Source organism: Spermophilus citellus (genome assembly GCF_964194105.1).
Source record: "Spermophilus citellus genome assembly, chromosome: 5".
NCBI classification, from domain to species: domain Eukaryota; kingdom Metazoa; phylum Chordata; class Mammalia; order Rodentia; family Sciuridae; genus Spermophilus; species Spermophilus citellus.
This window is the reverse complement of record NC_138186.1, coordinates 61127345-61153803: the sequence shown is the minus strand read 5'-3', so window position 1 is coordinate 61153803 and position 26459 is coordinate 61127345. Positions and strand designations below refer to the sequence as shown.

At 36.2% G+C, this 26459-nt stretch overlaps 1 protein-coding gene across 8 annotated transcripts in view; it reads right to left on the bottom strand.

The window, feature by feature from the left end:
* The window catches only part of RUNX2 (RUNX family transcription factor 2), a gene marked incomplete at its 5' end in the record, with an annotated part of 232802 nt that overhangs the window by 119672 nt on the left and 86671 nt on the right, over positions 1 to 26459 (bottom strand). For 5 of the 8 annotated variants that reach the window (XM_081296133.1, XM_081296136.1, XM_081296134.1 and 2 more), the window contains one exon: positions 23903 to 24064. The exons of the other annotated variants lie outside the window; for them this stretch is intronic. In XM_081296133.1, the coding sequence (XP_081152259.1) occupies positions 23903 to 24064 (162 nt within the window). The remainder of the gene's footprint in view (positions 1 to 23902; positions 24065 to 26459) is intronic. 8 annotated transcript variants of the gene reach the window in all.

The window sequence follows — 26459 nt, the reverse complement described above, 5'->3', positions numbered from 1 at the left end:
CCAGTATAAATATTTGTTTTCTGTGTTGTAATGAATTGTACTTTTCCACTGCATGCTCACAAATTCTGAAAGACTGCTTGATTCTAAGGCGAAAGTATGTTAATACTGAAAGGGAGGGGAGACTGGCGATCTTCAGAAACATAAACCATGCCTTCAATCCACCCAAATGTTAAGGATATTGCTGGAATAGCATATTTCCTTTTTGTAAAGGGAAAGGGGGCAGGCAGTAGCTGTGCGAGTGAACATGTATGCAGATTGGGAGGGAGACTAAGACAGAAAGAAGGAGCCAAAGGAGAAGGAGGTAGGATACAGAACGGGAAAAAGAAAAAGAGATCCTGCTAGGCCTTGATTAGGAACTTTTTAAATCCTAGGAAGGGTGGATAGTCTTTGAAACCAGATCCGCTGCAGGAAGGAGGCCAGCACCCAGGACACCGTGTCTTTCAGAAGGGGCCACCCACGGTGCCGTGGCGGTCATATGACTGCTCTGTCACATCCTGAAGCCATTTCCAGCCCATGCACACGTCTGTGCTCCCATTTAGAGAGGATGGGATATATTGGGAACACACATATGGAAACACTTTCAGAGAATCAGTTTCCATGAAATTCATAATGAGCCAAGTGGCTTCAGATGTGGTTGCGTTCCTCCGATTAGCCAGGAAAAAAAAGGAAAAGAGGAGGAAAAAAGGGACAAATCCACCCTTTCAGACTTTATTTCGGTTACAGAAAAATTAAAAACCACTAATAACTTATGGCTACCAAAACATGGAGCCACAATTAAGAGGAAGAACTAGGAAAAAGAGGCAAAGAGGTTTAAAAGTGATAGTCTTTCCCTCATAGAAGTAACAGCTCAATATTAGTAATCTTTTCCTAAATCAGGGGAGGCTTTCCTGTGATGTTATCTGCCTAGAGTGGCATAATTAATTTTCTGACATTCTGGCAGAATGTAGTGAGCATGCACACATGAGGGGGTGGGAAGAGATAGGGAGGCAGAGACTACAAGACCAATTCTTATTTGATAACATATGTGGTCAATTAAGATTATTTTAAAAATTGCAACTGAATGATAAATTGTTCCTAAGTAAATCTTTCAAAAAAGACTGAATTCGGAGAGGACAGTCTGGTATTTTCCTGTAGCCTGTGCTAGTGGTAACTTGGACTATATTAAAAACAGAAATTTATGAACTGGTTGAGATGTTATATATTATACACCAAAGCCTGGCTGATAGGAAGGCATAAAATACAAGAAGAGGACAAATGGGGGAGGGTTCCTAGAGGGGGACATTTAACTGATATTAGAATAAGTTAAAACATTATTTTTATATTAAAACTAAGATAGACATAAACTTCATAATGAATTTTTAGATACAACAAGAAACTTGAAAGTATTCTCCTTGGGGAAGAATGGGGAGAACAGGCATGGTGAAGAAGTGAAGGAGCCCTTAGTTTTCCTCTGCCCTTTGGGGTGCATCAGTGGAAAAATCTGAGCCACATTTCCTTCAAGCTTGGTAGCAAGCCGAAACCCATTGTGCAGGAATGCTCTGACTCGAAGCTGCCTGATGATGAGCTGGGAACCAGACCTGACTGTTGCTTAACAGACCAGTCTTTGCTTTTCCACAACCATATGAATCCTATAAGTGATTTAATAGTCTTAGTATTCCGTGGTGTTAGCAAAGATTGACTAAGAAGAAAGAGTGGCTAACCAAGCAACTGAGATACCATTGTCATGGCCCAGTGCTGCAGAGAAGATTTACCCCACCAAAGCCCTTCTATTGGGTACACAATGTCACCAACCCCATTGTGGGGAACTAAACTCAACCTCAAAGGAATGAAATTATTTCCTCAGGGTTACAGATCTAGGGATCTGGCCCTAGATCTGTGGGGCTCTGCTACTACAGTCTCCTCTAAGGTGCATAGATTCAGGTCATTTTCAAGAGAATTCTAACAGCTGCCCATAGCTCATGGAGGGCAATGATGAAAAGGCTCCTGATCAATTATCAATGACAGCCCTTCGGATTAAGATAGGGGGGACATAGAATAGGGAGGCTAATGCCTGCCTCTGATTTGCCATGCTTAACCAGCCCCAGAATTTGGATACTATTTTTACTACTAATGTTCTCAGTGGTCAGAAGCAAATGGCATATTATATTCCTCAGGTTATTATTACAGAAAATACAGTCCTAGCTAGAAAATATGTGAATTGAGACTCAGAATCCTGAAGTTCCTGAATAATCCCATGTACTCAGCTCCAGGTTCAACCAAACTCTTCTGTAAGAATACTGAGAAAAGAGATGCTGCTAATGTAGAAAAAGGAGACTAAGAAAAGCCAACAATCACCTTAAAGGCCAATTTCTGCCACTCCTGAACTGTGTTTTCAGAATTTTAATTCTCCACTTCATAAAGAAGCCATTATAAATCAAGGATCAGCCCAGTCTCAGACTATGTCTAACCAAATCTACTAGTGATCCAGAAGATAGGCCCTGGGAAAGGAGAAGTCAGCTCTAGGTGGCAGTTGATTACAAGGAAGAATCATGCAAAACCTGACAGTGTTGGTGAACCATTTTCTCAAATGCAATTTCCCAAAATAAGCAAAATAGACTGGAAAGGCTTCGTACCCTGGCAGGAACCAACAGTGCTGGTGCCATCCTGGACCTTAAGGCCTATGGCTCAAGCTGCCCAATGCCCCAGATCCAGAAACTGAACTGAATTACCACAGTGCTATTCAAGTCTCAGAAGTCAGCTCCAGCAGACTCCTCCACCCAAGGCCTAACACAGCCCATATTAATCTAGAGCCCAGGACAACAGGCATTAGCCTCAAAGCACATCCTGCCAGGATCCTCATCTTCGTCCTTTCATCCTTTCTCCCTCCACGGTCAGATGCTTCCACTTACCTGTTCCCCAAGGTAGGCCTGGACTGGTCATGCCCTGGGATTGGTTCCTGTCCTAGGAGGAAATGTATAAGAGGCTTCCTGATTGTGACAGAGGGCTGCCTTATATGCAAGGTCCTCTTTTGTTTGTGTTGTATCTTCCGCTCAGGTGGCTTATCTGGATTCCTGAATCCTTTCTTGTTCAACTTCCTGGTTCCTTAGAATTTCCTTGTTCTTTGCTGCCTACCTGGCCTGTGACTTCTTGTCATGCTTTTCTACTCAGGCATGTTTATATTTCTAGATCACTGCATTAGATACACACAAACATTGCAGGACCAACAATCTTGTCCCAACTTACCTTTCCAATCTTGTCTCTCATTCTACTTCTTTTTGACTTTAATAATCTAGTCAAACTGAGGCCTTTTCCATTTCTCATTTTCCCATCTCTGCTGCCTTAGTTTTCCTTATTCTCTCAGCCCTTAGTATTCTCCTTTCTACCTTACCTCAGTTTCTTGAAATTCTAAGCAGTCTTTAAAAATCTACTTCACAATCCCCTTCTTCCTGGGAGCTTCTTTGTACATTCTTGCATTACCTGCCCACCTCCCCCACCACACCACCACAGCAATCTCTCCTTCTGGAGTTACTTAGTTCTTCATTGGTATCTCTCCTGTAGGCACCTTATCACCTGCCTCCACTGACTTTTAAATTTCTTAGGAATAGGAACCTTTGTCCTACTTAATTCTAATAAATGTGTTATAGACCCTCTCATATTAAAAACATATAAAAAATATTTTTTAAATGATGGCAAAACCAAATCTGACCTCAATTCTTGCTCCAAATGTAGTTTGTGAGTACCTTCAAACTTCTACTGGTACATCTTCAACTGCCATTCTTGACCTACTATACATCTGGGTATCTGAACCCAGTGCATCTCTTATTCTAGCCTGTGCCCTGGCTTGCCCTCTTGTTCGACCCATTGAACCTTTCTCTGACTCCTTTCAGTCCCAGTAAATGATAAGTTCTCACATTCAAGACTGACTCTCAAAAATAGTAAGTAAATATAACATCTCAAATTTGCACATTACTTTTTCACTGTTTTATACATCTGGCCTATCTTCACAAAGAGTCTGTAAAGGAGGAACAATAGGTAACAACTGATAATAAAGCTTAGTCAAAAAAAAAAAAAAAAAAAAGCCCATCTCAAGGACAGAGCTAGTTTAGTGGCAGAACCAAAGTGAAATCTTTAGGTTTCTCATTTGTGCTCCTTTCCCACTACCACTACACTTCCTTCACTAGCATGTACTACTTTTCAACCAAACAGAATTCCTAATAATGGAAACAACAATGTACCTTTAAAAATTAGGGACATTTCAACTATTTATTTTTAAAGTGATAGCTAGTATGCTTTCTCACATTAGATATTTGGATCCAGTGACATCAGAGACCAAACTATTACCTTCTATTTAAAATTGACTTACTTTGAAAAGAATTTATTTTTTCTTTTTGCTAGGATTTAGTCTAAAACCAGTACAAAAGTCTCTGCATTACACTGAGACAATGCTCCTTATGTAACTTCCAAATCCAAATGTGGTGTTGCAGTAACTCGTTCCTCTGACAGTCTCAGAGTCTTTCCACTCAAGCCCTGCACACGGAATTAACTCAAAACTTCTGCAAGAAAAACGTCCCTTTTAGAGTTTGATTTGGCATCAATTTCAAAGAGCTGTTTGTATATTTTAGAATATGTAGAATTTTCCTTTGATTGAAACCTCTCTTTTAACAATGGACAAGAGATGATTTCTCTTCTGAGTGATTTAAATAAAAACAAACACATCTTAGTTACATACAGCCTTGTTCTCAGAGTGGTTTTTTTTTTTTTTTTTTTTTTTTTTTTTAGAGAGAGAAATCAAACCCTACAGATTGTTAAGCATTTGGCAAAAGCCTTCAAACAGCCAAATTCAAATAGTGAAATTTTTCTTGTTTTAGGAGATAAACAAATACTACAGGAAATGGGGGGGGGGGATCGAGACCTCCTTTCACTTTCTCCTCTGTTAGATAACACTCTTCCTGATACATACACACACACACCCCTCCAGAGGGGTTTCATCTCAATGTTTATTCCTGGTGCTATAGCAATAAACTTGCCACAAATGGACATTTTCAACATCTGTTTGTGGCTACTCCCAGACTCCTTGTATTTCTCTGTGACATGAAGCCTTCTGTCTCCCAAGAGTAAACAGACACACCTAATTATGTATTAAGGTGTCTGAGAGGAGCTACTTGTTTTGATGACCAAAAAAAAAAAAAGGCGGGAGGTGGGGGGGAGGTTGGTGAGAGAGTAAGTAAGGTCTGCTCAGTGGACAAGGGACAAATACACAGCACTCCAGTAGTAGCTCCTCAAACAGTGAAGTTCTCCGCCTTCCAAGGACAAAATCCAAGTCCTATTTTTTTCAGTCTGAGAATAATGTTCACTGAGATCACTCTAGATGTGGTCCAATACAGCTGGTGACTGATCAAGAGAGATGGTGCTACTACAGATGAAAGGCAAAACCTATTCAATCTCTTCAGAAGGACTTAATTTTAGGGTAAAAAGAGGAAAGGAGCAAAAAGGGGAGGAAAAGATGGTTCCAGGTGAGATGGTTCTGTTTTGTTTTTTTCCTTCAGGTCACAATGGCCATGTACAGCAATAAAAAAAAAAAAAAAAGGAAGGAAGGAAGGAAGGAAGGAAGGAAGGAAGGGGAAAGAAAAGAAAAGAAAAATGAATATCTGCAGCCTATGAGGAAGGTAGCAGGAGAAAATAATTCCAGAGCATTGGTCCAACAGTAGGAAATGTGAGTTCTGGCCCCAACACTGCCCCCACTGAGCAGGATGATGAGGATGGAATTCCTTCTTCCTGACCAACATGTTATCCAGTTAAAGGAGGGAATTTGACTAACTTATCTCCACGGGCTTTTCAGATCTAAAAGTCTGATTCTGCTACAAATGAGACAACTCTGAGAATTCCAAAACTATCATCAAAAATTCTACTAGAATTCCTGTAAAGAGAAGACCCATTCATTAAAAAACAGCATTACAGTTTTCAAAATGAGGTGATAAACTTACATACCCAATGAGCAAAAAAAAAATCTAGGTTTTCTCTCCAGTTACAAAATGTCAATTCAACATTTTAGAATATTTGCCCATAAAATAAAAATATGTAATTATTAACAAAACTTTGTAACACAAGCCAAAATAAAATAGAAACACCATTAGTTTTTTAAGAAAACTTTTATCATTAAGATAAATGGAGTGAGGGGACAGTGGAGAATGGGATAGACAGCAGAATACATCAGTCACTAGAAAGGCAATTTGTAAATCAATGGAAATGTAACTGATGTGACACAGCAAGCTGTATACGGGGTAAAAATGGGAGTTCATAACCCACTTGAATCAATCTGTGAAATATGGTATGTTAAGAACTATGTAATGTTATGAACAACCAACAATAAAATAATTAAAAAAAAAAAAAAGATAAATGGAGGTTAAAACTAACATTAGATTTACACATTCAATGAGTAATGTGAGCCATTTCTTTATTCTTTGTTCTAGATTCTTTAAGCAAATTGATTTAAGTTATCTGAAGTTAAAATAAATAATTTTTATATCAACATTCAATTCCTACAGGGTAGTATATGTTGTTATGTATAATTTAAGTAGCCTTAAATTTCTTTTTCTTATATATAAAAACACAGACTTTGAATTTTAATATGCCATTAATATGAATATTTTAGCTTCTAGAATAAAATGTTTCTATTTATAAAATTGGGAGGTAGACTATTTCCACTACTATTTCTCGTTAGAGATTTGGTAAGTTTTACTTTATTTTGAGTCCCCTGACCTGCATCAAGCATGTGTGCTGGCTTCTCAGTAGGAGCTACTGGTATTATCTAGCTGTGGCCTTTAAGAACAGTAAAATATTGGGCTGGGGTTATGGCTCAGGGATGGAGCACTCACCTAGCACGCGTGGGGCACTGTGTTGGATCCTCAGCACCACATAAAAATAAATAAATAAAATAAAGGTTTTTTTTTTAAAGAACAGTGAGATAAAATTCTTCTGGATGATACCCAATTGGGCTTCTGTATCAAAAGTCTGGTTTTGAAGTAGAGATTCCTATGATAAAGCATAGAAAGCATAGTAGGAAAAAGTATATTATTTGGAGTCAAAGACCTGGGGTTGGGTTTTTATTCTCCCTCTCTTTCACATGTGACTCAAGACAAGTCTTTGTCTCTAAGCCCTAATTTCCTACTGGCAAAATACAAACCATAATGATAGTGATACTCCAATGAGTTGTTGTAGTGATTAAATAAGATAATGTCTGTCAAAGTGTTTTCTATGTATTTAAAACAATTAGTTACATAGCATTCACATTGTTCTAGGTGTTATATGTAATCTAGAGATGATTTAAAATACATAGGAGGATGTTCACAGGTTACATGCAAATACTGCATCTTCTTATATAAGGAACTTGAGCATCTGTGGATTTTTGGTATTCACAGAGGGACCTGGAACCATTTTTTTTCAACTTTAGACTTGGTTGGTATGATTATTCCCATTTTTCTCTGCACTTAATTTGTCTTAGGTTCTAATATGGTATACTTCATCGCTAAGCCTTAAGTAATTTCTGCCTTCAGAAAAGCTACTATTTCAGATGATGTGAGTGTCCTGGGTCTTTTTAATTTCCTTACTCTCTGGAGTTCCTGAACTACCGCAGAAGATGCTTCTGAAAATGCCTCCTCCTCCTTCCTGCTGGAGTCCTTAGTTTTTTTCTTCATGTTCTTTGCACCTGTCCAAGGCTCGGTCTCCTGGCTAACAATGCCTCTGGGCCGGTGCCTTTGAAGACAGCATCTTGACAGGCTAACAGAGTATACTTGTCAGTTAACTGTGCTGGGCCATGGGCCTCTTCACATGCAATGTGGTGCTGTGGGAACTCAACAATCCTGACACAGAGACTGTATTTTTATCTTTTTATTCTTTCCCTGTTTCTCTCAGTGATAACCTCATTATTATATTTTTTAAAGCCTCCTTGTCTGCCACATTTTTTGGTAACTTAAGCATTTTCACTCAATGTGAATGGCTCTATTTCACTTTCTACATAACCCAAACTGGTTCTGTTTGACTTCTAGAAACCTTCAGGAATATTTTTTCAATGAGAAGTTCTATAATATGCAGTTTGAAATTTAACTTTATTAAAGTATTTGTAGGAAGACTCTCAGGTGGGGTTCACTTTGATGAAATAGTTTTTTAGTTACCAGGAAGCATAGTAAAGAAGAGAAAAAGATGCAGATTAGCATCCATTAGGGACCCATGGCATAAGCTGTGGTTCTATGAAGCCAAAACCAACACTTCAAATACCAGCTTCGGAAACTACAAAGAGCTGAAATATAACCGTATCTTTAGTGTTCTAGCTTTAAGTTTCTTAACTATGTAGTTAGTTACCTATCTCTCTAACCCATTTTTGAGATGATTTTCAATAATGTAGTTAAAAAGATCAGTAAAAAGCCATAACTGGAAAGGACTGTGAGGATGAGCAAGCCTAGCCTCTCATCTTCAGATGAGGCAATTTAATTATAATACATCTGTAACAATAGGATTCAGACCCTCTGGCTCATGGGGAGAAAACACCCATCTTTCTAGTAGATCACCCTCTCTTTACAGCTTATTTCTTTTAAAAATTACTAGACAATTTTTTATCCAGTGGCTCATTATTTGCTATTTGTCAGTCTGGCTTTGCACTCTCCTCACAGTGATTTTTTTTTTAACTTAGATTCTCTTTTACTGTACCCTTCTAAATAAAAAGGCCACAGAAAGGTTGAAAAGTACATCTGTCAGCAAAAGAAACAGCAGATCTGTCATCCAGTTTCAACCTATAAAGTTTTCAGAGCTCTTACAATTATTCTTTATTTCCTACATGGATTCCCTTTGAATGGCATCTTCTTCTGGGTCCTTTGAACTTCCAAAACTCAAAATAAAGCCATCAGGTACAGTTTCAGTAGCTTAGTGCACTGGGAAATGTGCTTTCTAGGTCCTGACTCTACTGTTCCCCATTCTTTTAAAATAAACCAACAAACAAATGGCTCTAGAGATTTTCAATACACACACCTCTGTGTTTTGGGATTACAAGCAGAAGAGGAAACGCGACCAAGCTCAGCAGGAATTTTGTTACTTTTCAAACAGGAAATGTAGGAAAAACTGCTCATATATCCATAAGGTCTTGAAGCTAATTTCTATAGCTCCAAAACTGAAGATTTTCATGAGGAAGAAGCTCTTTTTTAAAATTTTTTTTGTAGTTGTAGATGGACAGAATGCCTTTGTTTTGTTTGTTTATTTTATGTGGTGCTGAGAATCAAACTCAGTGCCCTCAGGCATGCTAGGCAAGCACTCTGCCACTGAGCTACAGCCCCAGCCCAGAAAGAAGCTCTTTTTAGGGCACAGTTAACGGATCTGAGGAGGGAGTAATGGCTTAGTACAACGGTTATGCCGACAGTTTTACCTATTTAAAGCTTTCTCTTTTAATTATAGCTTGTGGTTAAGGTTCTGCTTAGAATGAGTTCCTCATCCTTAGTTAAAGAGCCTTTCTATTTCAGATGTGCCCCAATTTCCCAGTCCTCTAAGAAGAAGCTGTGCTGGATGTCTGTTCCATTCATGGAGAGGACAAGTGCTAATATATTGCTCAGCTTTGAACTTTTCTCAAATGCATGGTTATTAACTTACAAGCTGGAGTTACTACTAGTCTCTTGCTCAGCATTCTCTTTACTTCAAGGACACTGCCACACACTACCCAACATGACCAGCAGAGCCAGCTTAGTCATACCTGGCAATTTTTATTTCAGTCCATTTTAAAAGCAGCAAAAGGAACTGGTGTGAAAAAGCTATGAAAGATAGGAAAACATACTACCTGCATTTTAAGAGGAAGAGAACATACAATACTCAAAATTCATCTCATCATTATACACTACTAAACTGAAGTCTGGGTTTACACAGTGCCAAAGAAGGGAAGCTACTGGAAATAATCAAATTATTGTTAATCTGATTTTTGAAAATTAATAATTTTCAACCAAACAAAACAATTTGGTTCTTAAAATAGATTTCTGGACTGAATTTTCCAGGTGGGTGGTTCTGTACTCACCTAATAAGTCAAGTAATTCCTGAATTACCACTTCATTTTGGAGTGTATGAATAGTATCAAAACAATAATTAAAAATTTATAAGATGCAATATTACTCCTTTCAAAGTAAACTAACATTTGGGAGAAAGCATCTACAAAAGGCTTTTGATGACCTAGCCAAATGCTCTTCTCTCCACTCCAGCAGCTCCATCCCACCACTTCTGGGCAAGCGACCATCCTTCCATAAGAGTGACTGCCACACCTACAGACCACACTCTTCTTCCTTCCTTACCCACTTCTAATTCTCTACCCAACAGTGAGAGTGGTCGTTTGTAAACAGAAATCAGTCTGCATCATGGCTCTGCTTGAAACCTGACAAAGTTAACACTGCACACAACAGCAAATCCAAACCCCTGATCTTGATCAGTAGAGGCTCTTGAAGTCCCTGACTTCCTGTCGTCTACATACTCCAGCCATGGGGCATCCTTCTTGAACACTCCAAATCCTTACTACCTAAGGGCTCTTTCACTAGCTTTTCTTACCACCTGGAATGTTCTCCCTTCTCCTGATCTTCACAGTGCCAAGTCCTTGTTATTGAGATCTCAGCTCAAAGACTGACTCCTCATCACATCACCTAGTTTTACTTTTTTCATAGTACATATCTATCTCTGGTTAATATTTTCGTATTTTCAATTGCTTTCCTTTCCAGTGACAGCTAACATTTACTGAGTGCCATTACTCTAAGGGCTTTACACATTCTTTAAACAATCTTTTGAGGCATTGTTTAAAGTATTACTATTATCACTGTTATTACCATATGCCCATTTTTCCAACAAAGAAATGAGGAACGAACCAGCTGAGTAAACTCTGCAATGATACAGCTAGTGGGTGAAGAAGTCTGGACTTGCACCCAGGAAATCAGGTTCCAAAGACTAAGTGTTTAATCTCTATGTCATAAGCCAATAGCAAAAGCTCCATGCGTTTTTCTGCCTTGTCCATCAGGATCTACTGAGTCCATCTAGTGAGTAGAACAGTGTTCAATGAATGAGTGAATTTAATGTTGGTAATAATTTGTATTAATAGACATTTTTATCATGTGATCATGAAACACTATGACAAAAATGGTTCATTTTTTTCCGGGAAGTATACTTTATTCACATACTTAAAATCTGTAACTAGTAAAAGGAACTCTGTTGTGATTCAAATCACACTTTCTCTAAATATATCTAATTTCTTTAATATTTTATAAAGCCTTTCCTCTGATCTCATATGTTTTCTTAACAGAATTCACTTTTTTTTTTTTTTTGAGGTAGAGTCTTGCTATACTGCCCAAGCTGTCTCTAACTCCTAGGCCCAAGCAATCCTCCTGCCTCAGCCTATTGAGTAGCTGGAATTACAGATAGGGATTACTGGTCCCAGCAGAATTTACTTGTTCTTGTGTCTTGGCTCATTTCTCCAGAAAGATAAATTGTACCTCATTATAGCCATTCTCAGGTAAAGAAGATTAATGCAAATAAATTACATAAAATCATACAAAATATCAATAAAATAAAGTTCCTTAACTTTAAATTAAACCTGGGGTTTAAAATCTGTCCATGGACTGTGTTACACACACACATATATGGGGTTTCACCTTAAGCCTCTACTGTAATCAAACATCAAGTTCTAGATGTATAACTTTTTTACTTTAACCACCTGACCTTAGGTTCTTCCCTTCAGAATCTACTGAAGTGCAAAAGAAAGATTTTCTTACCATCAATCTATAGTTATTCCTATTAATTTAGTTCTTCAATGAAATACTATCCTAGCCTTTGTTGATATTATTGATGATAGTATTTAGTTTTCTGATATGATGATTACTAAATCTTTCCTGTATGAAAACCTACCTTTTCAGACTTTAATTTAGAAAAACAGACATCCAAAACTATGCTATGTTGGAAAACATCTTGCCCAACTAATTCAGTTCACACACAGGAAACTAACACCCATAGAAATCCAGTGACCTGCTCAAGAACCCAGGAGCACATCCAAAGTTAAAAGAGAGGCTCCTCAATTCTTAGCTAAGCTCTGTGCCCAACACACTGCCAACAATGCTATGAGTGTTTAATCATGAGGCCATATGCCTGGATCTTGGGAAATTGTCTATGGGAAAATGTTTTCCTGATAAACCAAATCAACACAATTTTATGGAATGACTATTATTTTATCAGTATTGATTCAATCATCTTTTGAGATGTACGTTCTAATTCAAATGCTTTGACCATTTGCTGGATTACAGAAGTTATCTGAGGTTTTATGAACTCTTAAAAGGATACCTGTGACACTTCGAAGGTCAGAGGACAACTTTAAATTTCTCTGTTGTCTATTCAGAGGGTTAAACTCAACTCTTTCCTCTTTGGCATCTTTTTGGTCAATTCTACATGTACCTTTAAAGCCATGCTGAGAATATGTCATTTTTCCAAGGTGTAGTCTAGGAACTTAGGGGTTTGTTTCCTTATACGCCACAACATTATTGTCAGATTTTTACCTCTCTTCTAAAGCCTGGTTTTATTTCCTTTGTAGTTTTTATTTAGATAAGATCTTTCTTAATTGTCTATGGATTTATTGTGACCACATCAATGGATTAATTATTGATTTATCATGAATCACTGCTCTGCTTGGCACAAGGTAAAGTGTGTTTATAACCATCATTATTATTTGTTATTATTATTCTCTTCACTATATAGCATTATTACTAATTACCACAGGGAGCTGGAACAGTGAACATTTTGGTTGGAGAGAGAGCAGTAAACTTCAGATACTGAAACACTGGTCTTATTCTAGTCAATCATGCTTGGTTTTATTTCTAAGTTAGCCACTAAGGCCACAGTCTCTCTGGAAAAGACATGACATCTTCCTATTTAAGGAAAATATCCTTTGAGATATTAAGGAATAATGCTACCTGGGCCCCATTTTATTTTAACTTATATGACTTTCAGGGATTTGAAATTCAGTAATTTCTTGAGTCGCATTATTAAAAAAACACAGTAATTTAAACAGTACAGTCATTCAAATGGGGTCCTTGGTTTACCTCTGACAGAGTTACTTAAACTCTGTCCCAATTAAATAAATAACATATACCTTCCTGTTGCTGCTCTTCAGGAAGACAGACAAAATAAAGTACTGTCCACAAATAACTTGGAACAATTCAAATAAAAGTGCTGTCACTTTTTGTTTGTTTGCTTGTTTGTTTTACCCATCTGCTCTATTAATTCACATCTATAATCTTTAAAGCCATTTCCTTTAGGAAAATTTAAAAATCCATTCTCTCTGTACAGATGATACTTTGAGTTGCTTCAATGATTATATTTTCAACTTGAAAAAAATTACCTGTGTTGTGTGCGGCTTCATAATGCTTCTTAAGATATGACAAGAATATATAAGATCTTATCTTTTTTTCAGCTAGAAAAAGTAAAATTTTATCTTATAATAATATATTAATCCTATCATATATTAATTATAAAAAGGGTTTTTTACTTGTTTAGTTACCTATTTTCTAGTTTCCCTCATAACTATTTCTACATATTAGCAAACCTAAGAGCTAATTTAAAATAATCATGCAGTTCTTTTGTTCCTTTTCTACCAGCAGTGATCAATTAATATTTCCTAAGAGGTCAATGCTCAACGAAGTAACAAAATGATACTAAAACCTAGTGATTTCAATGGTCTCATTTTTCCTGAACAAAGTATTACCTTGGTTTATTTTCATTAATATGGCAAAAATAGACCTATCAAGAATATTTATATGTATGTATATTCATTTTAAATTCAGCAAGCAGGTAAATAAATGCACATGGGTGGGTATATGTTAAAATACAGGGTTAACAACGTTATTTCACGTCATCTGAGATATTAGCAAATTCCATAATACATCACGTGTTGGGACCCTTGTATTTATGGAAGTTGAAATTAAGGTAAATGGAAATGTCATTAGTCTCCTACAGTACCCCACCTCTACATCTATTAGCCAATCTCTAATGACAGACATCCCACCAGTAACTCTAAAGCTTGCAGCACTGACTACTGGGTAGCCTTTCGGGCTGAATGCCAAGTACATCCCATGAGTAGACACATAAAGAGTACTGAAGTAGGAATTACAAAGAGATTGAAAAGGATCAGGAGGCCAGGCCCTTGGCCTAGGGGAGCTTTCAATCTAGCTAAAATAAATAAATAATATATATATATATATATATATATATATAGAATCTTATCTATTCTGGTCATATCTTAAAAAATGTTATGAAGCCGCACACAACACAGGTAATTTTTTTCAAGTTGAAAATATAATCATTGAAGCAACTCAAAGTATCATCTATACAGAGCGAATGGATTTTTAAATTTTCCTAAAGGAAATGGTTTTAAAGTGCTTATAGATGTGAATTAATAGAGCAGATGGGTAAAACAAACAAACAAACAAAAAGTTTCATTTCACTAAAATCCTGAGCATTCTTCGTTTATTCTTACATCTGCACAGGCTGGCTACATGATAAAACTGTGTCATACTGGCTTTCTGTTGTTTTCTTGGTGAGACTAAAAATTTCTTGTCTGAATGTCTTTTTCATTCCTTGCCTGCCTAAGCACATTTTAGGTATATGCTAAATACTTGCTGAGCTAAATTGAAATGAACTGAAAAAAGGATTCTTACCTAGGAAGGAATACAAGAGGCTATTATCATATGACATTATTAAAGTCTATAAAGCTCTTGGTAGGAAAAAATTATCACCTGAATTAAATGAGATAAGCCTAACAAGGACAACTGGAAAGTATCATACACGGATTTTTAAAAGCAGCTTTAAAAAGTTAAAAAATGGGGAAAATGCAGCTTGACTAAGTGGACAAATATGAAAAAATAGTGCGATGTGGTCACCAAAAGAAAAACAGCCATTTTAGCCCACCCTAGCAAAGGCTAAAAATAAAGGAGGAGTTCGACTCTGGTACCAGGCATTAAGATGGACACTGACAAACTACAGTGCACCCACAGACCACTGACCATGACAGTGAGGTGACATTAAACCACATCCCATAGAAAAGGTTCAAAACGGAACAGGAGTATATAAAAATTCCAACTTGAAGAAGGTAAGAGTTCATGAGAAATAATAGTTGTCAAAACCAGAACTTTTGCTCTCTTTTAGAGGAATACCTTTGCCTTTGGTTTACAACTTAGTTAATATAATGTCTATCATTTCTCAGAAAACAACTTTGACACTTTATTACATGATGACTATAATTATTGTCAGATTCTAAATTAGAAATCAAAAATACTATTTGATCATTTGATTTCAAACTGGACCTAAAGTATGTCTTGGCATTATTACTAACTGTTAGCAACAAGTTCTGGAAACAGATGTAGTCTTGATATGTGTTCTAAATATGAAACACATTGCAAAAAGTTTTAGAGACTTTAAAAAATACATACTGCTTATATACACTCTTACTGCACTATTTCCTGTCCTTATCAGTAATAAAGTTTCCCTTGTTTTTGCCCTTTCTTTGTTATTCCAGGTGAACAATATCTTTTTTCTTCTTTTTCCCTTTCTTCTTCTACCTGCCCTTCTTCCTTTTTTTTTCCTATCTTCTTTCTCACTAATACTTGTTTCATTGCACATTACCAAGCACCTACTATATGCCAAAAACTGTGCCAAGCTATAAGGATTCAAAGGCACTGTCCTTGAGAAGTTTACTTTCTATAGAAAGAAAACAGCACATAATCAAAATATTATACTAAAAGAAGATGTATACACATTAGAGATGTGTCCAAAATATAGAGATGACACAGAGCAGATTCTAGATAAGAGAATGATTCACTAGGAGGAAAGTGGTAGCTGAAATGGGAATTCCTAAGAGGGAACAACAGGATCCTCCCTACCAATGCAGAGAAGTGGGCTGCATGGAAGTGGAAAGCAGCATATGGCATATTTCAGAAATGCCAGGCATCTGCAAGAGAAAAGGAACACTCTTTAACCAAAGAGTCAAATATTCTTGAAGGTAGCTAAGTAATGGCATAAATGGATTGTTATCTTTAACTAGGTCTATTTTATACTTGAGTTGATATAAATGACTACCTAAAGGTGAACGTTTAGAAATGTTATCTATGAGCAAAAATTAAGAAAAATATTTTTAATTTAAAAAACAGACTAAAGATACTAAAGATATGGAAAACCATTTGATAACAGTTTCTATGGCAGAGGAACTACTTCCTTAGGAAGAAATGCATAAAATATTTTCTAACAAGAAAGATCACTGACAAAGTGACAAAAGGAATTAGGGAGATATCATTTCTAGGTGCAACAAGAACATCCTTATGTTTTTAAAACTACAACAGCATCCTTACAAAATAACACTATTAAATAGTAGAAAAAAATGCTCCCTCCTCTTAAGCTATGAAAAGACATGGAGGAGACTTAAATATGTATTACTCAGTGAAAGAAGCCAGTCTGAAAAAGCTACATATTGTATGATTCCAACTATATGACATTCTCAAAAAGGCAAAACCAAAGAGACAGTAAAAATATTTGTAGCTGCTAATTTTTCTTAATTTTGCCCATTTCTAAACATTCCCCTTTAGGCAGTCATTTATATCAACTCTCCTTGGGAGGAGAGAAGAGAGGGCAAGATAAATAGGGGGTGTATAGGATAGGGAAACTATTTTGTATGATGCTATAGTGGTGGATACGTGGTAGTTTATATATTGTCAAAACCTATAGTATTGCATAACACTTTGAAGGAAGCCTAAGGTAAACTATAGACTTAATTTCCTAACAATGTATCAATATTGATTCATCAGTTGTAACAAATGCAAGATGTAAGTAAAGGGGACAAAGTAGAACAGAAGGTAATAGGAGAGATGTGGGAACTCTGTACTTTCTGCTCACTTTTTCTATAAATCTAAAACTAGTCTAAAAAATATGTATTGATTTAAAAACACATACATAATATCATTTTTCTACTCTTTTGAAACTAGTGATGCAATGCAGTTTTCCACTGGTATTCACTTGGTAAGGCAAATTTCCTTACTAAAAGTCCTAAGAACAAATGGACAGATGTCATCTTAATCCCTGCAGAACCTCTAGAGTCATATAGATGGGCAATTTTGAGTAATTAATTTATACAGGACCACTGAGACACAATAAATGAACTGATTTATCTTCAAATACCAAAGAATCTTTAGTGACATTGAAAATAAAACTCCAGTTTCCTAAGTTAAATTGCCTCAACCTTCTTCTCAGATACAGTACACCAGAGAAACTATTGTATCATGAGAAAATTAATACTTTTGGTGAAATGAGGCTCACACTCCCAGGTTTACTTCTATGAAAAGGAGACTACAGCAAATCTTTCAATAAAATTTACAACCATGTGTTCACCATTCCTGCATAAGCATGATTCCTTTCATTACTAAATCTTTTCCCTATGTGTGGGTGGTTGTACATGTGTCAGAACTAAATCCTCACAACAACAACTGACAAGAACCACGTGTAAAACCAGAGTCAAACTATGTAGAGAGGTTTCATTCTGAGCTTTCATGCCTCAGTCTAGCTACAAATAACTGTAATTAGTCATATAATCAAACTTAAGTCAATTTTGTAAGCAGGGTCAACTACCTCCAACTGATCTAGCAGGAATAGAAACCACTTCTTTGGTCCTCAGCACAAGTAACTCAAAAGTTAGAGTAAACTGAGATCCAAGTTAGATTAAAACACATCTGCTCTTGTCAAAAGATAACCTATTTTTAGGGAAAGAAAGCATAATAAATTTTGACTTAGAGAATGCAAAAAAAGCCAATCAATCATGGTTGATAAAAATGGAGATGAATATTAAGCATTCCATTGTTAACACAGGGCTTTGCCTTTGTTTAGGGTCCATTAAATTTAATAACTTCCCCCTCTGTGGCTTTAAACAGAGAACTTCTTCAAAATAAGAGCAGCTCCTATTAAACTTAATTACTTGCCCGTGGCTGCTGTGGCAGAGGTATGTTTACCAAACAGGTGGCTCTTAATAAAGGAATGGGTCTGTAGTAAAAAGTAGATGTTTTATTATGGTTACTTTAACTTTCTGGTTTATTAGTATTAATTGCTGGAGTTTTCCTTTTAACCTTTCTTAAGGCGTTGTTCCCTCCTGTGCATTAGAGCTGCTATGTTAAATGAATGCTCACATATACTTGGCACATTACTGAAGCTGCTGGTTTCAAAAACTTGACTCAGGGGACTTGGTAAAGACTAGGTTATAAGGAACTTTTTTAAGTGAACAATATCAAATACCATGGGTTTGAAATTACATAAAACAATCCTCCTGACAGACCTCCAGTAACCAAATGCATTTTTCCACTGGCAATTTCTAGATTTTCTAGTAGTGATAAAATAATTTCTTAGTTAACTTTACTTACTAGACTAATGACTATTCTTTGACCTTTGGAAAGAGAAGTTTGATAACTGAGAGTCAGAAAAAGGAATAATTCTTCAATAGTCCTGTGCAGTTAAGTGAAATTTTTTAAAAATATTTTGAATGAAGAAACTCAAGACTATCTGCTTAAATAGTATTTTAAAAAACTTTCAGAAATATTATAGTTCTTAAATTTGTTCTATGTTTTAAAAATCTCACAATTACGGAGAAAAATCTTCCATATAACATGTAGTGACTTTCCAGAGCAACTAAGGCAGCCAACATCTATGACCCTTCCCTATGCATTTCCAATGAATATCTCCAAAGTTTCCATGATTCCTCCAGAGAGCATCAGAGAAGTACACAATAACCAAGATCAGAGACAAATATGTATGTAAGTCCCTTCTACCTCCTGTGTGCCAAACAGTGGGACAGTGTTGGGTCAATCAATGCTATTTCATTCAAGTGGGTGAGATGGGGAGGAGTTATGTACAATAAAAAAAAAAACCAATCACATAGGTTCTTCTTTAGGAAAATTATTAATAAGAGTTCATATCTGACCTTCAAGTCAAGAACTAGACTCTATAAACAGTTGTGCCTCTTTTCATGATAGGATTATTACATAAATACAAATATACTTTGAAGGTCAGCAATTATTTTGTAATGACCTCTAGAAAAGTAATTATAATCTTGTGTCAAGCTTCACAAGTGCTTTGAACATCCAAAATGCCATGGATGATATCATTACAATTATAAAGACATGCAATAGTTAGGGTTGTGTACAATTTGCTGGTCCTTGCTTTGCCACACCATGCACTTTTAACAGACTCACTTAGAAATAACTTTGGTTACCTCTGTATAGTGAAATATTCTTTTAAGACCATATAAAATTGAGATGACATATAAAATCATTTGGGGGATAAAGAATGGTACTTAAATACAGCTTATTACATGATAAGACCATACTTATCATAGTAAGTAAGGGGGAGGAGGACCAACTCCCACAGGGCTGCTTCAGCACTATAATGTCATCAGACTGGTTTCTGATATGTAGTATTTGGTCTTTACAATTTAACTGAGTATAATCCAAACACATTACAGTAAAGTAGACCCTACTTGTCAATTGTGTGGCAATTACATATTGTTCAGTTATAAACCTATAACCTATAACTGTTATATATTTATTTTTTTTCTGTGTGATGGGGTTCAGGGCATTGAACCCAGAGGCATTCTATAACTGAGCTACATCCCCAAACCTTTTAATTAAATTTTATTTTCAGACAGGGTTTCACCAAGTTGCCAGGGTTGGCTTCAAATTTGTAATCCTCCTACCTCAACCTCTCAAGTAACTGAGATTACAGCTATATGCCACTGAATTCAGCTCTATTATGATTCTTGTTACAATATTTAAGGTATATAAAATTAAGGAAATATTCCTGAGTCTTTATATTGTACCTCTGAACTTTAAAATATGTAGTATACATCTTTCTCTGCAGTTAAGTAGGGATTGTAGGTAATATACCTTTATCATTTTATTTTATCTTTATTTCATTTATAATTTCTTTCCAAAAAGGATATGATGAAGACTACAGGAATTAAATGATATAATATCATCATCATTATTATAATTCACTAAGTTCTAGCACTGTGACAAACTTGAAACAGTATTCTGAAGGAAGAATAATAATAAAGGAAATTGTAAAATTAGATCCTCTAAAGATCTTTAAATAGATTAAATCATGGTCTTTCTTTGACATGTTCTTTTAGGATGAAACACAATTTCTTTCTTCCTAAAAAGATCTTCCTACAGAATCTTTCTTTATTCCTCTAAGCCCTTGGAACAGAATATTATCATGCCTAGTCAAAGTAAATGTAACTCAACATATTCTATTTTATGACATAATTAAACAGCTATTTTTTTCTTAATGTTTTATTTACCTTTTGGGAATAGCACCTAGTTGCTTTTAGCCCTTTAAATATTATTTTAAATCTACATAATAAAAATAGTAAATGTGTGGGTACTTTTTTTAATTCTGCCAAAATTTATTTAACTTTTTCCTATTTTAGGTTCTCTTCAATTATTCAATATTTTTTAAATATGTCAGTTGAATTTATTATTGTATTACAATGTCTTTCCTTTTTATTGGTTCTTTTTAGTTATATGTAATATTAGGATTTATTTTGATATAATTATAAAAGTACAGAACATAATTTGCTCTAATTTAGTCCCCAATACTTCTCCTTTCTTCTATTCCTCTCTCCCTGTTTCCTTCCCTCTAAATGTATTAAGTACTTCCATGCGCTATGTACTGTGTTAAGTGCTTTCTGAATGCCATGAGAATATTAGCTCATTTAAATATTTAAATATTCCAAAGGATTTTATTTTCTATGTGTTCTGTGGTGATCCATTTTTTAAATCCCCTTTAAAAGTTTAGAATTTTGTTTACTTGATTCATTTAGGCCAAGACTTGCCAACAAATTATGTATGGATATATAATTTTTAAAACATCAGCTACAATCTATTTGGCACATACTGTATGTCAGGTCTATCCTGAGTCCTTTGTACCCTCACAATAATTGAGGAGATAAATATTTATCCCTATTTACAAATAATAAAATCAAGTTTCAGACAACTAAGAAGCTTGCCTGATATTTATAAAAGCTATAATTCAAACTTGGATCTGTACCTCTAATCTTACTATGTATGTGAGAAACTGTATTCTTTCTCATCCAAAAATCATATAAGGACTAATTTCTGTTCATGAAAAGATGTAATGCTTTGGAAAGCATCTCAAAAAGGGATCACAGGACTGTTTAGGGATGTTGATGGAGGTTTATAGCTTGGCTGCCCATGTTATAGGGAAACAGCAGTTGTCCCAGGAGTTGTCTCAGTCCAGAGAGTTTTATTTACTAAGACATTGAAGCTCACACACACGCACACACACACACACACACACACTCCTCATTATGAAGTCTCACTTGTAGAACGCTCTATTGTCGTGGATCTTAAGGATGGCTTTAGATATTGAGGAGAATAATAATAAAATAGAAACTGTTTAACCTGGCCTCTAGAAACCTATGAGTCAGGCTCGACTCCAAAGAGGTTCTCAGGATGGTCCCAGTGAAATAAAGAAGGTGCCCACTCCAGGCAGTGCTCCAGTGTGCAGGCACAACTCCACAGCCAAGAGCAAGGTCAGGTGAAGCAGGGTTCCTCCAGTTCCCTGACAGTCCATGTCTAATTGTTTCTTCCTGTTTCCCTACATGCTGACAAGAGGGATTTTCTGTTCTCTGTATATTTATACAGAACCTCCCACCTTGGCCCCATTTTACTTCTTTACCAATAACTCACAGAGATGCTTGTGAGGAGGAAAAAACTGGATTAAACTCACTTTTAAACCAGTTTAAGCAGGAGTTCATTTCTACATTTGGCCAAAGATCAGTAAACAGCTGTATAACTAACCAGTTATCCTACCCACTTCTCTGTGGAACAGGAAGAGTTATGGTGTGTTTTATAGAAATTTTTAAGTAATTCTCAATAAACTGACTCAAAATAATCTGACTTGTTCTACACTACACATGTAAATGATAAGCTGTGATGACTATCTGTTCAAGCAGCATCCTTTCAATGTTATTGTCAATGGTTTTCCTGGTGAATTCACATACAAATACACTTCAGTAAGCAAATGCTATAGATAAGTGTCTCTATAACTATAACGGTTCCCAGAGGTTTTTTCTTCTAGGTACTGCTACAGAAAAAAAAAAAAAAAAAGAGCAAAATCTGCTTCAGTTGCAGAGGGTTGGGCAGACCGAAGCCCAAAGAGACCTCTACACACAGTAAATTTGCACAAATTTTGGCCCTGTGTAAAATAAAACAGATTCTTGGTATGAAATACTGAAGGAATGACCAGAACTAACTCAACACCCTCAAATTCTGGGACTTCACCCCCACACCAGCTTTTGTTATCCCCTTCTGTGCCTACTCCTCCTTTCCTGTGTTTTTAATTAACGTCTGCCTAAAGGAGATAGATTCCAGTCAAGGGAGTTGATAACTAAAATTCTATACACTGCACAATTCTCCAGTAAATACCGTGTGATTCATAAAAATAGTAATAACAATCATAAATGAAAAGTGGTAAACATGGTTTTCCAAAGACTCTTGCGGTTCTCCCTCCACCCCTGTTTGTTCCCTACTCACCCCCATGGAAGTCCATCTGCTGCAGAAAATGTGAAGGCACTAGGACCAGAGAGACCTTTCCTGCTATTTGCTTGGGAAACAAAGCTTTCCCTCCTCCCAAGGTGAAAGAAATAAAGGAGTCTGAACTAATCAAAACCTGCAAGCCTGCTGGTGGAGCTTCAGCTTGTCAGTGATGCAACTCAGCGGAGAGAGTAACGGCTTCGAGCTTTGCAGAAAATGAGAGAGGGAGAGAAACAGAGACAGAAACACAAAGAGAAAGAAAGAAAGGCATTAACCTGGCCAGGAGTCACTCAGGTGCTTGGGGCCCGAACGCTAAGAAGACAGTCTGGCAACATGGGATGCAGTATGTGTGTGCGCTTCTATGCATGTGTCTTTAGCTATTCTTACAGGGGACAGCATTGTAGTTCATAGGTCAGGGTGAATGGACAGATTGTTTAAAGGACTCAAATGATTGGCTGAAGGCCTTTAACTTTTCTTTACTTGTTAGCCTAAAGTCTTACTGACATTTTCTGGCTCCCTATGATGAATTTGCCAGGATAAGAAGGAAGCAGCCATGTTATTTTAGCACATGTATTTTCCACCATGAGGCATAAATTTGTTGGGTACCTTTTAAATAGTGGATTTGTGGGTACTGAGGCTACCACATTAGAGTGACAGCAGTGTGCTGCATGCTTCCTGGAAAGGCTGCCTTGGTCTTGAGTGGGCCACTCATGGGCCACACATTGCCTTCTGGGACACCTCCAGGCTTCATTGCTCTTCAAATGACTAGTTTCTGATAAGGATCCTGAGTTTCCAGGGTGTCTCTCTCTCTCTCTCTCTCTCTCTCTCTCTCTCTCTCTCTCTCTCTCAACTGGCTAGAATGGAATCCTGGCATTTATAAGTCTTTAGGAATAGTGGGCTATACCATCCATCTGTAATTTGGTTTACAGGCAGATGTTAGGAAAAGAAAGGAACACAAGCATAGGAAGGCATAAGACCCTCAGGAGAAGGCCCTAGTTGTGAGATAGTGCACCCCCCACTTCAACAGGATACTAACTGGATGACATTAAACACGATCTTAAGAAAAGTGTGCCAGCTCTGGGGATTTTCAGTCTCTGGACTTAAAATGTTCAAATGTTTGATAATCCCATAATTCACAAGTCCCAGTTGCTTATTGTCATTCCCTTGCTCACATGCCTCTAATAGAGAGTTACTGTGAGCACAACAGATAAGACAGGCTTGGTCCATCCCACTTCCCCAACCCCTGCACCGGGGTGGGTTTTCAGTTAAAGCTCAGTCTTTACCTGAAATACGCCTGGGCACATCGGTGATGGCAGGAAGCCCAGTACCCCGTGTGGAAGACAGCGGGGTGGTGGAGTGAATGGATGGGGACGTCATCTGGCTCAGGTAAGAGGGGTAAGACTGGTCATAGGACCACGGTGGGGAAGACTGTGCCTGCCTGGGGTCTGGGAAAAAGAAGAAGAAGAAAAAAAAAAAAGCTTTAGTATATCAGACACTGAAGCCTTAGAAACAAGCAATCCAAATTTAGAAAGGGTAAAGCAGACAAAAAAATTGAGAACATATAAGAAATAACTCTTCCTTACAGCCTCACTCTTGAATGCCCTGAAGAGCACAAAGCTTTCTAGACTTCAAGTTCCACTGAAAGCAGTGACATGGATCATACATGAGGACTATCGGTCTCTCTTATATATAAATATTTCCATTTGGATAGTTTAATGTCATTTAGAACAATCTGCTCTGGTTATTTTTACAGAGTGAAATTTATTTTACTTATTTTCTGTGTTCTCTTGAATTCCTCCATTGATACATTTTTATTTTTTTTAAGTTAGAATTTCATTTTTTGAAAAATTAACTTGGTTAAAGAACATATACTGTGTCCTTTACTATTACATATCCAGGTACTATATATATAGACATGCTTTTTGGTTTTAAAGTGCATGATTCCATGATTGCAGCACTGTCCAATCTCTTCAAAGGCATGTCAATGGAATAGTACTTTCTAGCATAGAGATCAAGGGCTGGGGTAAGAGTTAGAACAGAGGTAGCAACATATAAAAGGAGTAGAAAAGAGGAAAGCAGGTTTAAGAATTCCTGCTAAATTAAACCAGAAAAATAACCTTTAAGAAAAAAAGCAAACTTAATTTCAAAGTCAACTACATTAAAAACCAAAAAGCTTCATCGCCATCCAGTTTTAATGTTAAGCATATGAGTTTCTAACAGTAAGTGACTCAAAACAGGAGAACAGGGAAATGTTTTTAATCTGATTGAAAAGTGTTTTTAAAATGTCACATATCTGGAATGTGGCCTAGTATTACCTACAGTCACTATAATAATAAAAGTAATGGGCAGAAAACTAGTTAGGGTTAATTGCTTAGAATTAACAATGTCTTTTGATGCATCTCTGTGGAGTTTCTTGGAGGTAAAAACTCAAGGGCAAATAAATTTATTAAAAGAACTTCAGTCTATATAAGATAAAAAAAGGTAAATTTTCTATATGTTCCCAACATAAGAAAGTATGCACTATTTCAAACGGTTTTGCTTACTTGAAGACTAGGCGAACAAAATCATAAGCAAGTTTCACTTATATGTTTTAAAAATCTAATAGACCAGGCCATTTACAGGACAGCTTGGTATATCAGAAAATGCATGAACTTCAGAATGTTCAGAATTAGGGTCAGAATTAGTTCTGAGATGACTTCTTTCTGTATGACCTAAGTTAATTACTCAGTCTGAGCCTCCATCATCTAAAAAAAGGGAGGAGGGATTACAATACCTACACATCACAGGGTGTAAGATTCACATGAGAAAACTATCATGATGAAGACTAAAATGGGAGATATTCAGTATGTGTAAATTCTCTTTTTAAAAAACAGCTCTTAGGAACACAGTGCTAGTTCCATGTTTAAAACACAGCTGAACTGGAATGAATACATTTGGAATAGACTTAAAATTATCACCTATCACTCTTTGAAAATGAAAAGCTTAATTTTCAAAAACTATTAATGTATTTAAACAGTTAATTTAGGTTTATCTATAAAAATAAAAAGGAGTATATAATAAAACAAGGATTTTCCCCAAAGTCCCTCGGTGTTTCTATACAGTCAAAGCAACTGAGTTTCAGCTATTTCTTGTTTATTTGTTCAATTCAGAAACAATTTATTTAAAGACTGTCTAAATAGGACATACTTCCTTGAGTGGAAATAATTAACTACATCTGGATATTTATCTCATGCTAACTAACATCAACAAAGAGAAAAATTGTATCCAATTGAATTTTAAGGAATATTTACCTAAGTTTGAAATTTGAATAAAAAGTGCAGTAAATGGTCAACATAAACTTTTCCTTCAGAAATCTAAAAGATACTTGATTATTAAAAGTAATGAACTTCTGGGCTGGAGCCTAGCTCAGTGGCAAAATGCTTGTTTAGCATGCATGAGGCACAGGGTTCGATCCTCAGCACCATATAAAAATTAACAAATATAATAATATGGCATTATGTAAAAATGTGAATATGTAACAGATGTGATTCTGCAATCTATATTTGGGGTGAAAATGGGAGTTCAAAACACAATTTGAGTCTAATGTATGAAAGATGATATATCATGAGCTATGTAATGCTTTAAATAATCAATAAAAAATTAAAAAAAAATAAAAAATAAAAAATAAAAGGCATTCCGTCCATCTACAACTACAAAAAAAAAAAAAACTTAAAAAAAGTAATGAACTTCTGAGTTTTAAAACTTTCAACACTGAGGTTATATAGACTGGCAATATTTCAAATGTGAATGACTGGTCCTTATTACATATCTGATATTGACATACTTCCTTGTCTTACCCTA